This window comes from Dasypus novemcinctus, chromosome 17 (assembly GCF_030445035.2).
Source record: "Dasypus novemcinctus isolate mDasNov1 chromosome 17, mDasNov1.1.hap2, whole genome shotgun sequence".
Taxonomy (NCBI): Eukaryota; Metazoa; Chordata; class Mammalia; order Cingulata; family Dasypodidae; genus Dasypus; species Dasypus novemcinctus.
The window spans coordinates 84,668,010-84,681,267 of record NC_080689.1 but is presented as its reverse complement, the minus strand read 5'-3'; the positions used below and the strand labels follow the sequence as shown (position 1 = coordinate 84,681,267).

At 39.4% G+C, this 13,258-nt stretch overlaps 1 gene segment (V, D, J or C); it reads right to left on the bottom strand.

Annotated features, from left to right (window-relative positions):
- Nucleotides 1-11,331: 11,331 nt before the first annotated feature.
- LOC139436707 (immunoglobulin kappa variable 3-15-like) lies at nucleotides 11,332-11,913 on the bottom strand. The segment is given in 2 exon segments: nucleotides 11,332-11,658; nucleotides 11,842-11,913. Coding segments are annotated over 2 exon segments (303 nt in total).
- Nucleotides 11,914-13,258: the final 1,345 nt, after the last annotated feature.

Here is a 13,258-nt window from a genome sequence, read left to right as displayed (position 1 = left end):
GGCTGCACCTGTGGGTTGTAGACATGAACTCTGGGTCAGAACTCTGCCATTTACAGGCTGTGGCACTCTGAGAAAGGTTCTTCACTGACCTGGGCCTCACGTTGTCTCCCTTAAAATGCAGATAATAATAGTCACCACCTTGTAGGTTAAAAAAATTGCGAGGATTAAAAGCGATAGCAGGTGAGGAGTTCACACCCTGGCACCTCTGAAAGCCCAGTGGGTGCAACCTATTGAGTGCAGACAGCTCTGAGCATGCGTGGTGGTACCTGTAAGAGAGAAGTGAGAGGGGAAGGTGAAAACGAGGAGGAAAAGGAAAGAGAAGAAATTAAAGAGGAAAGGGGAAGGGGAGGGAGAAGAGGAAAATAAAAAAGAAAGAAAACAAGAATGAGGGAAGGATCTCTGGCAAGGAGACTAGGAAGGCCCTGCCCTGGACGCCCCATCAGGCAGGGCTGCTGTCCTCTCTGAGGGCAGAGAGAGCGTCTCCACACTCTGCACATAGCAAGTGGGAAGCAGTGACTCCTCCTGAGACGGGGAGATCCACCCATGGCAGAGGACATCAACTGTTGAGGGCAAAGATGTCTGGACATCAGGAAAGAGCATGTAGATTGTATATGAACTAAGACAGAGTGAGAGGAGCTAAGACTTCCTGGTAGCTGGAGGAAGTTATATAATAATAACAAAAGTTTCATCTCCCAAGACTGGGGCAGTCAGCTGCTCACTCGTCACCCCACCTGTCCCTGCTTTTGGCCACATACACCGCAGCAGGCACCCCTGGGTGCACCGCTTTACCCATGTCCTCCCTCAGCCAGTCTGCAAGACCAAGAGCCTGTTTGGGGACCCTGAGGCCCTTTTCCAACTCTGATGTCCAGACCTCTGGATGAAATTCTCTTTGGCTTCAATAGTGGAGTGTAGCTTCTGTTTTTAACTCATTTCTGTAAAAGGAGGTTTTTAGAATACTCCATGTTTCTTCATGTTGATGCTTGCATGTTCCTGCCCACAAGACCTGGAGCAATTTCATGAGGTAAACATAGTATTTTGAAGCAATGGGAAAAGGGAGTGGAGAGGATGAGTAAACAAAATAAAAAGTACAGGAGGGGGCGGATGTAGCTCATGATTGAGTGCCTGCCTCCCATGTACAAGGTCCCTGGTTCCTCCTTAAAAAGAAAAAAAGAAGCAAAGGAAGATGGAGAGAAAGAAATTGGGAAGGGAGAGAAAGAGAAGCAGAAAAAGAGGCAAGAGTTGACTGATGAGAGGATAAGATATGAAATAGGAAGAGAAGAGGGAAATAAGAGATGTTTGTTTGTTGTTTGTCTTTTTATAGCATGCCTTGTTCCAGGCATTGACAATTCCAATTCCTAGCTTTTCAATCAGCATCACTCCATCCTAACAATTGTATTTGTTCTTTCCTGAAGTCCTGGCTCCCAGGGAGATCACGTGTAGGTCAGGCCTTCTCATCTTCCCATAGAAGGAGCCACTTAGGCTGGCTCCAGGGCTTGGGGAGGAAGAGGAGAGTTTATAAAGGCTAACGAGGTGGGACCTAACATTGTACCATGCTAAATTGTTGACAGAGTGGCCACTGGAGAACGTAAGGCCAAGATGCCAGGACACGGGCCCTGAGCTCCGAGGCCCCATCCCCATGGGTGAGCACAGGTGAATTACCACCAGGGGTCAAGGCAGCTGGGATTTAAGCCTGGAAAGACTCAGTGGATAAACTATTGAGCTCCTTTTCCCACATCATTGTTTGCATGTAATTGCCCAGGAAAATAGGCTCACAAGTCATAATAGGAAATTACTTGAATTTTATGCCTCATTTTTCTCATATGTAAGGGGAGGAATATGACTTAGTAAAACCGACCGATGTAAGGATTAAATGTAAAAAATCACATAAAGTGCTAAGCAGCTGGCTTAATACACACTCAGGTTGCTAAAAATGTCAATCACTGTACGTAACAGGAGTAGCTCAATCTGCCTATTGTTTGACTTCCTTCCAGGCTCCTTGAGCCCATTCTTCACAGTCATAAATCTTTCAAGCTCAAAATATTTGAAGCTTGCTGTTCCTCTCTGTCTTCAGTACAGCTGTCACTAGCCACACGTGGCTACTGAGCCTGGAGATGAGGCTAGTCCATACTGAGATTTGCTGTAAGTATAAAAACACACCAAATTTGAAAACAGTACAGAATTATATGTATGAAATACTTGATTAATAATTTTATATTGATTAGCTGTTCAAATGGTAATATTTTAGATATGTTAGATTAAATCAAATAAGTTGTCAGAATTAATTTCACAGCTTTCTTTTTACTGTTTTAATGTGGCCACTGGAAATTTTTTAGTTATGTATATGGTTTTCATTATATTTCTCTAAAGCAGGGATGTCTAGATAATTTTTTACTACCCCACATATCCAAGGCTTTACACAAAAATGTTTTGAATTTGACATTAATCTGCCCCATGGGAAAATGAGATGAATTTCCCTGGGCTCACACCAAGCACCTTAGCAAAGCTTAAAGTAACTATTATTGAAAAGATTCTTTCCAGTACAGTCCCCTCATGCAGATGAAAACTCCAGCAGAGGGATGCCTGCTTCAGATGGTTCAGCTGCTAAACACCTGGGCTCCTGTGTCCTGACATCTAGTTTGCTACTGATTCCTCTTTATCACTCTATCTCCTTCTAATCAATTATTCCTCAAAAAAATCTCTCAATCCTTTTTTTCACAAGTATGGGCATAGAAGTTACAACAATGTAAGCCATAATTACATAACTCCTAGGAATACAAATATACTCGGACTCAAATATTTAGAAGATGTGAAATACCACAAGTTTTGAGGGGAGGGATAGGGAAGAATAGGTGTAACCTGGGGGCATTTTCAGGACATTGGAATTGTCCCACATGACATTGCAATGAATGATACAGGCTATTATACATTTTGTCATAACCTATAAAATTGAGTTGAGCAGAGTATAGAGTATAATATAAACTACAGTTCACGGTTAGTAGCATTGCTTCAATATGTGCTCATCAACTTTAACAAAAGTATCACTTTAATGAAAGATGCTAATGTGGGAAAGTGTGGGAGGGGGAGGGAGTGAGGTAAGTGAGAAGAACCCTCTATATTTTTTATGGAACATTTATATAATCTAAATCTTCTTTAAAAAGTAAAAAAATAATTTAAAAAAATGTGTGAAATATTTCACAAAATATTAGAGGGTGGTAGATCTAATTTCTCACATACCTACACAAGCTCACATATTTACTGGACATGACATATGATGTAGGGAGCTAAAGGGAGGTTAGCAACTTCTATATCCCCCTCCCAATGCTAGCAATAGTGGGGAACGTAAAACAATATGAGACCAGTTTCATGCCCCTTGCCACAGATACTCTTACAATCTAATTCCACGATCAAGATACACACAAGAAACTGAAACAGTCCCTTAAGACAACAGCATCAGATGGGAAACGCAGTGTGGGGAAACAGAAAACTTATGACCAATAGCTCGTGGACTAGAACCCCAGTTTACTCACTCATTTAACAAGCATTTATTAAATGCCTGTACTAGGTCAGATACTGTTTTAGATTCTGAGAATACCAAACAGGTAGAGCTTTCTGCCCTCATGTAGCTTCTAGTCTAGTGGGGGAGAAAAAATAATAAACAATATTAATAAGTACACAATGTACTATCTTAGATAATAGTATGTGCTAAAAAGAAAATTAAGGTTGGGAGGAAGGACAGAGGTTGCTGGAGCAGTTTTATAGGTTTGGGTAAATCAGGAAAGGTGTCAATGAGAAGGTAACATTTAGGGAAAGAACTAAATGAAATGAGGAAGCAAACCGTGTGGATGAAGAGGAGAAAATATTCTGGACACAGGAACAACAAAACAAAAAGTCCTCGGGTAGGTGTGTGCCCAGTGTGTTCACAATCCAGGGAAGAGGCCAGAGAGGTCAGGAAGAGCAGCAGATCATGTAGGTTCTTATCGGTCACAGGTTGAACATTTTTACTCCAAGAGACATGAATATTCGTGAGTTTCGAGTAGGGGCACCTTTGCCTTTGACTTGTATTTAAACATGATTTCACTAGATTTTCTGATGAGAACAGCAATCAGGGTTCAGTTCAGGGGCAAGTATGGAGGTAAGGGCCAGAGCTAGGAGGCTATTATAATATTGTAAGCTATCTTGAAAGTGGACCTGACAGGATATACTGACTGTGGAGGTGGGAGGGAGAAAGAAAGAGAGAGAAAAGAAAAGGGTGACTCCAGAATGCACAGGCTGAGGAATCAGAAGAATACAGTTGCTTTAATTGAAATTAAGGAAACCTATAGAAGGAGCAGATTTGGGAGGAAAGACCAAGAGCTAAATGTTGATCCCTCTGGAGTTAATTTTTTTGTATGGTATGATGTAGGGGTCAAGGTTCATGAATTTCCCTGTGTATATCAAGTTGTTCCAGTAACATTTATTGAAAGACTTCTTTGTCCCATTGGATTGCTTTGGCATCTTCATTGAAAATCAACTGTCCATGTCAATTTGGCCTATTTCTGGGCTCTATTCCATTTCTATGTTCTATTTCAACATCCTTATGCCAATAGGTACTCTCTTGATGTCTAGGATTTAGGAGCTCTATTTTGGAAATGTTTAATCTGAGGTGACTGTTAGACCACCAAGTGGAGATGTTAGGTAAACAGCTGGTTATGAGTCTGGAATTCAGAAGAGAGTGGCCAGTGCCAGAGACATAGGAATGGTTTCTTTCCCCACAGAGATGGTGTTTAAAGCCTTAAGACTGAGTGAGAGCACATAGGGGGTGAGTATGGAAGAAGGAATCCAAGTACTGAGCTGGGAGGCACTCCAACTTTAAGAAACTTGGCAATATGAGGAGATGTTATTAAGTTAAAACTTCAGATGGGAGAATTGCCTGGATTAAAACACTGGACCCCCAATGCCATCACATATATTCTCATAGGAGGGACATTTGACCACAAATAGAAAATAAAGCAGTATGAAAACAGTAAAGACAGTAATCAGAAGCCTTGAGGCCTGAAGCAAGTCAGCCACATCAGTTAAATTATTCATTGCAAGAAGGCTCTTAATATAGGACTTATGATTTATTTATGTGGTGAAATCCTAATGGATTTTAGTACCAAGCATGGGATGGTGCTATAACAAATACCAAATATGTGGAAGTGATTTTGGAAATGGTTGATGGGTAAAGACTGGAAGAATTTTGAGGCCTTTGATAAAGCCTATATTTCCTCAAGCAGAACATTGGTAGAAATGTAGACATTTGCTTCTGTTGAGAGCTCAGAGGAAATGACAAACTGTTACCTTAAAAGGGAAAGATGACAATCCTTTTACATAGAAGCAGAACATTGCTGAATTTTATCTGAGTGTTTTTTGTGTGTGAAAAGCAGAAATTGAAATCAATAAACTTCTACATGTAGCCTAGGAAATTTCCAAGTGATGTCTTCACACCATGTCCCAGGTTCATCTTGCTACATATGTAAACTACAGAAGAAAGTTAAAATTGTAAAGTGAAAAAAAAACCTGTTAAGTAAAAAGGAACTACAAATTATGATTTGGATAATACTCCATCTGCCTAGATTGTAAAAGATGCTAAAATTAAGGTATCTACTATAAAGAAATTATGAACTGGAGACAAGTTCAATGGAGACTTGACAACTTTCGCAGGTGAAAAGAGATTAGACATGTACCTATAGATCACTTCAAACAAGGAGCACAAATGAGGAACAGAGATGGGAATATCCTAGAAATATCTGTGGAGGACCCTTTTGTCCAATGATATGTGAAATGGAGAGAAGATACGTGCAAATTTAATACCTGATACTCCTATATATCAGGTATTAAATTTTCAATAATATTTCACTTATTTTTCTAATATAAAATAAAAAGATGTATAATGCACTGAGTTACATTATTCAACCTTCCATACATACATCGTCTGTCATACAAGCAATAGTTGCTTAATGGACACTTTTTATTGACTTTAAGAAGAATATCTATAGCTACCCAAATATATTTCAACCCATCTTTTTAATCAAATTTTAGATTGAATTCATCCTAACTTGTCTTGTATTATAAACTTCCTGAAAAATTCCATGTAGCTATGTCAGGACCACATATTCCAAATACTGGATTTTTATACTGCTATGTAGTAAAGTCTCTCTATGTCAAGCCAAGAGATGCCACTTAAAATTTCCTGTTGAATGAACATACAACATTAAGTCAACAATTATTTCAGTCAACAATATTTCAATTATTTCAGAAAACAATTGTTTTCTGGTTATGCATATTTTTAAACTTATTGACAAATGTCACTCATACATAAACTTACATAAACAATACGTATATAGTAATAATTGTGAACACTTCCAAAACAAACATATATAACAGCATACAGGACTCTTGTACCTCACCCTACCACCAGTACCTTGCATTGTTGTTAAACATTTTTAACTAGTTATTAAAGAGCATTGTCAATATATTACTACTAACTAAAGTGCTTTCCCCCAATCAACCCTATTATTATTATATATGTATCATTTATATATAAAGATACAAAAAAAAGTACATAGTAAAAGTTGTGAACTTACAAAGCAAGCATAACATCATACAGGAGTCCCTTACATCAATCCTCCAACAACAGCTTGCATTGTCATGAGACGTTTGTTACACCTGAGGAAAGGATATTGTCAAAATCTTACTACTAATTATAATCATTATCTTACATTTGGTGTATTTTCCCACAAAACACACTGTTATTATTTTTTAAATATATTTTTATGAAAGAAATTGTAATCCTATAAAACAATCCGTATATTTGCAGAATTCCCAAACAACATCCCTCTAGCAACACACCACACTGTGGCAGGATATTTGTTGCAGGTAAGATAATGCCATCTGATTATTATCACCTCCAGAGTGTACATTTGGCACACATTTTGCATACTGTCCCATTATCAACAAAGAACATCTTTGGCATAAACGCAAGAATATTATATATGCAGCGGATTTGGCCCAGTGGTTAGGGAATCCGTCTACCACATGGGAGGTCTGTGGTTCAAACCCTGGGCCTCCTTGACCCATGTGAAGCTGGCCCATGTGCAGTGCTGATGCACGCAAGAAGCACCCTGCCATGCAGGGTGCCCCCGCGTAGGGGAGTCCCGCGCGCAAGGAGTGTGCCCCATAAGGAAAGCCCGCCCAGTGCAAAAGAAAGTGCAGCCTGACCAAGAATGGTGCCACCCACACGGAGAGCTGATGCAGCAAGATGATGCAAGCAAAAGAAACACAGATTCCCATGCTGCTGACAACAAAAGATGCAGACGAAGAAAGAAGATGCAGCAAATAGACACAGAGAACAAACAACAGGGGTGGGGGGAGGGGAGAGAAATAAATAAATATATCTTTTAAAAAAAGAAAATTATTTAATTACTGCTAACCACAATCCACAGTTCAATCCACCTGTATTTTTCTCATGATTCACCACATTCCCACCACCCTGCAGTAGTGATGTACATTTGCCCTAGCTAACAAAGGACACGCTTGCATTTGTACCATCAAACACCATTCCCATCCACGTCTTTATGTTTATCATGCTTTTCAGTTCCTAGAACATTCTCTAGCATTCTGTTGATTGTTTTTTTACAACCATTTTCAGCCACATCCCCATTTATAAACTAACTGTTAATTACTATGTATTATCAGACACTCTATACATTTACACCCTTATACAGAAAAGTTAATTAAAACTTCTATAGACATTAAATATCAGTAGCCCATCCCTGGCCTTCTCTTATCTGCTTTGAGAATCTACCACCTACCAGAGATCTTGAAGATATTTTCCTACACTTTCTCTAGAAGCTTTAAGGTTCTTGCTTTTATGTTTAGGTTTTTTATTCATTTTGAATTAATTTTTGGATAAGGTGTGAGATAGGGGTCCTCTGTTCTTCTTTTGTCTATAGATACCCAGTTCTTTCAGCACCATTTGTTGAATGGACTGATCTGCCCAAGATGTGTAGATTGGACAGGATAGTCAAAATTCACTTGACCATACATGTGAAGGTCTGTTTCTGAAACATCAATTGATTCCATTTGTCTATGTGTCTGTCTTTATGCCAGTACCATGCTGTTTTACCACTACAGCTAGATAACATGCTTTAAAATCTGGAGATGAGAGTGTGCTTTTCCATTTTAAATGTTTCTGGCTATTCAGAACCTCTTACTGTTCCAAATAAATTTGATAATTATGTTTTCAAATTTTTAAAAAATGTTGGTAGAATTTTTATCAGGATTTCATTGAATCTATACATAAATTAGAGTAGAATTGACATCCTAATGATATTTAGTCTTCCAATGCATGAGCATGGAGTGTGCTTCCAGTTATTTAGGCCGTTTTTCTTTTTCTTTTTTTTAACACTGAGTTGCAGTTTTCTGAATACTAGTGCTTTATATCATTGGTTAGTTTATTCCTGCCTCTTTGAGTGTTATCTGCCATATTTTATTTTCACCATTCTTTTAACATTTGGTACTTATATTGAGGTAATCTTCATTTCAAGATACTCTTCCAGGCCTCTCTCCTGTCTTTTCTTTTCAGGCTTAGTACACCCTTTAGTGTTTCCTGAAGATCTGGTCTCTTCTTTAGAAATTCTCCCAGCTTCTGTTTATCTCTGATATTTTAAACTCACTCTCATTTTTGAAACATAATTTTGCCAAATATAAGATTCTTGAATGGAAGTTTTTCTCTTGTAGAATCATAAATATATCATACCACTGTCTTCTTGTCTCCATGGTTTCTTATGAGAAATCAGCACTTTATCTTATTTGGTATCCTTATTTTTATGCATTGGCTTTATCTTTTTCTCAGAATTCTCACTTTGACTTTGGCATTTACATTTTGATCAGTGTGTGCCTTGAAGTAGTTCTATTTGGAGTATTTTGAATGGGAATACATTAGGCTTCTTAGACAGGGATATCTATGTCCTTCAATAGGGTTGGGAAATTTTCTACCATTATTTCTTCAAATATTAGTTTTGTCCTCCTTTCCCATCTCTTCTCCTTCTGGGATACCCATGGCATGTATGTTTTCAAGATTTTTCATGTCATTAATTCCTTGAGACCTTGTTCAATTTTTTCCATTCTTTTCTTCATCTGTTCTTTTGTATGTTCACTTTCAGAGACCATTTTTAAACTTATCAATCCTTTCTTTTGCCTCCTCAAATCTGCTATTTATGATTCCAATATTTTTAAATTTGACATATTGCACTATTCATTTCCATAAGATATGCTTTTTTTCTATGTATGCCTTCAAATTTACTTTGTGCTCATCCAATGTCTTCTTAATAACCTTAATCTCTTTAGCCACCTCATTGAATTTATTAAGCCGATTTGTTTGAACATCTATGATTAGTTGTCTCAACTTCTTTATGTCATCTGGAGGCTTATCTTGTTCTTTTAACTAGGCCATATCATCCTGTTTCTTGGTGTGGATTATAATTTTTGGTTGTGTCTTGGCATCTGGCTTACTAGAGTATGTATTCTGGGTGCAGTTTTTCTCATTAGTTTCAGGCTTCCTGCCCTTTCTCCCTTGCTGGTTGTGCAGTAGGAGCCAAGGATGTAGTTGGCATTACAAGATATGGAGGCTGAAGCTGCCCTCATTGCAACAGATTCCAAGGAAGCTTCTCCCAACTTTCTCCTTTGCCAGGGAAAGGGACAAAGTCACAGTTTTGTGGAATAGTACAAGTTGTGCTGGCCTAGACTGTAGCTGCCCAGAGAGACTGATGAAGCTTCACACCCTTTTCTCCCTTGCCTTGGGTAGGGGTGGAGCTGTATATGTGGGCAACAATCTAGGCAGTTCAGGTCCAAAGATGACCACATTTGCCCCAGTAGAATACTGATTATTCAGTCTTTGCTAACCAGATGTACTTGTGGTTACCTTGATAGGCTTGTGCAGGGCCCGCCAGCCTCCTCCCTGCAAGAGTTGGGGCTGTAGCCTGGGCTAAGGCTTCAGGGTGGTCTGGGTGAAGTAAACTGGTTCCTATAGTCACTGTGATTTTGTTCAGCCCATTTCCCCCTCACACTGGGGGCAGGGTCTGAATGGAGGACAAAGGCCTCTTTCAGACTTCAACAGTTTCAAACTTTAGATGTTCTTAGTATTATACTTTAGCAAGCCAAATTTACTCATCAGTAGCCGAAAGCAGTGGCCAAATATCTGCTTCTCCCCTGTTTTTAGGAATGTAGCTTCCAATTCCAGCCACAGAATTCCCCCAGTGTGACTTGCATTGCCAACATCCAGTGATCAAATGCCTCTGAGACTTGGCCAGTAATTTCCTTGAGAGACTGCCTCAGGTCCCCCAGCTTCCTCCCTGTAGAGGTGGGGCTGGGGCCTAGGTTAGAACTGCAATATGGCCTAGATGGAAGGAAACCGGTCCCCAATACACTGTAATTTTCAGTCATCCCAGCTTTCCCTCTGCCAGGTGCTGAGTTAAGATGCCTGGTACTGGCCTCTTTCTCACTGGAACTATTTCAAACGTAACTGTCCTTAGGGTTATATTTTTGTCCAGTGAATTTAGTTATCAGTAGCTGAAGTTGGTGCCCAACCCTCTCTTCCTCCCCCATATTTTGAAAGTGGAGCTTTCAATTCCAGCCACAAAGCAGTGGCCAAACTGAAATCATCATATTTCATTGGCTGAGCATCATCCCTTATAACCTAAGCAGTCTTGAATGAATACAGTATATTAAGGCACCCACAGTTACTATTTGATGGCAATAAGAAATGAAAATGGTTATCTAAATTAAAAAAGAAGGTAGAGTAGCAAATCAAATCATCTTTTGTGACAATGAAAAGAAAGGCATGGATGGCAAAGGGTCCAGTGAAGGAAAAGAGTAAGGGAAGTAAATGACCTTCCGTAGGGGAAGCTTTGAATAGGAAGGATCAAGGATTTAATCTTGGGAACCCAGAGTTGAAGGATGATGGGGGAGAATGAAGAATATGGAAGGGATAAGGAAAGAAGATGATACATTTTTAAACATTAAGGAGATACATTGAATAGATAATCAATCCATAAGGCTGTAAAGTTTCAAAGACCCTAACCTAGAGAGTCAATTCACCCTGTCACTTGATGTAAAGTTTCAAAGACCCTAACCTAGAGAGTCAATTCACCCTGTCACTTGATCTGGCTAAGAGAAAAAAAGATTTCTATGGTACAGTCCCCTAAAGGATGTGATTTCTCATACAGATGGAGGAAGCAAACATATTCAAGTCTATTCAAGGAGGAAGCAGCTGGTACTGCAAGACTCACTGCCCTACAGCCCTGGGGAGGAGGTTTGTGTTCGAGGTTGAAGCACTGTGGGAGGATAGCTGCGAACTTGCTGACAGTAATAATCTCCCAGATCTTCAGGCTGGAATCTGCTGGATGGTGAGAGTGAAATCTGTCCCAGACCCACTGCCACTGAATCGATCAGGGACTCCAGATGGCCGGGTGGATGCACCATAGATGAGCAGTTTAGGAGCCTGTCCTGGTTTCTGGTGGTACCAATGTAAGTTGTCACTAACACTCTGACTGGACTTGCACTTGAGGGTGACAGTCTTTCCTGCAGATGCAGCCACAGAGCCTGGAGACTGGGTCATCACGATGTCCCCACTGGCACCTGCAACCAGAAAAGAATATAGAGAATACATTAAATCATGAATGTATAAAATATGTATCTAAAACTAAGTTTTCTTATTTATCTTATATATTCAGATCTGCTTTAGATGAAATGATTTGCTCACTCTGCATGTTAAAACCATTCTCAAAATTTATAAAGATAATACCCTTCTAAATCTCTCACCTGAGGACCAGAACACCAGCAGGATGAGCAGTTGGGAATGTGACATCATCTTGCTCCCCCGTCTGATGTACTCAGTACCCATTTTGAGGGAAACTGCATTAATAGAGCTCTGAGCAGACAACCAAGTCCCCAAGGAGCATATGCAAATCAATAGGGAGTATAAAGCAAATGTACCTGTGCAGTGAGTTGTGAAGATAAATAATGGAAAGAGAAAAATATCATGACCCCAGGAAATGTAACTACACTCCTGCAAATGGCAAGAAATCGGCTTAACACCACACCTTTCAAAAATATTCAGCACAATTTGGAAAATGAAATCTTTTATCAGCAATTGTACTCTTTCAAATCAACTGCACCCATCTTGAAAACAAGAGGAATTTGTAAGAAAATACATGCATCTGTCAGTGTAATGTCAGAACTTAATTAAATGTTATACATATGGTTCCCAAACCTAGGTGGAATATATTCATATCATTGGATAGATTAAGATGCAGTGCACGTATGGTGTATCTATCTCAGTCTAGATTTTGAACAGATATTTGATATGTACATCTTACCAGGTGCAATGGATGTGTCATGATGATGGGAGTGAGGGTTGCTGGGGGGGGAGTGGTGGGGTGGGGGTGGTAGGATTGAATGGGACCTCATTTTTTTTAATGTAATATTTTTACAAAATCAATAAAAAAAAGAAAAAAAAAGAAAAAAAGAAAAAAAAGTAGATTAACAATAAATAAATAAATAAATAAACAGATATTTGAAGCTCCTCTTCAACATCCCGAAGGCACCTCACTTAACATATCCAAAACAAGACCTTCGTATTGCCCTTAATACAAATAATACTCCCAGAAATGAGTCCCCAGATACTTACAAGTCACCCTTAGCACTGTCATTTAAGTCAGTCACTTTATAAAACCACTAATGACCTGATTAGCAGAACTGAAGTGTAACACCTCCACCCAGTCATGATAGGTAAAATGGCTTCAGCTCCCAAGGTCTGAAGAGCAGTTTATTTATTCCTATCCAAAACTAATACTTTTAGAACTATGCAGATAGCAATATGAACACTTCTAGGCATAGGACACTATTCTGTGGATAACTAGGGTAACAGTGAGTGGTGCCCCTCGCATTTCCACCCCTTGACTCCAGGATTGTGAATCCCAGCTAGGGGAGAAATAGCACCATAGAGTGAATGCTGATTTAGAGCATACAAAGCTTCCTGGAAAGCATTGCTCCAGCACTCCAGGTACTGTCACCTAGGTGACAAGGTAAGTGAGCCCTCATAGGATCAATACACTGAGATGGAAGATCCCTGTATTTCTTGGGTTTATCTCCCATCCTCTCTCCTCTGAAAGTCAGGTTATTCATTAACAGCGATTACTATAATCCTAGTACAAAATAAGAGTACCAGGACTGCATG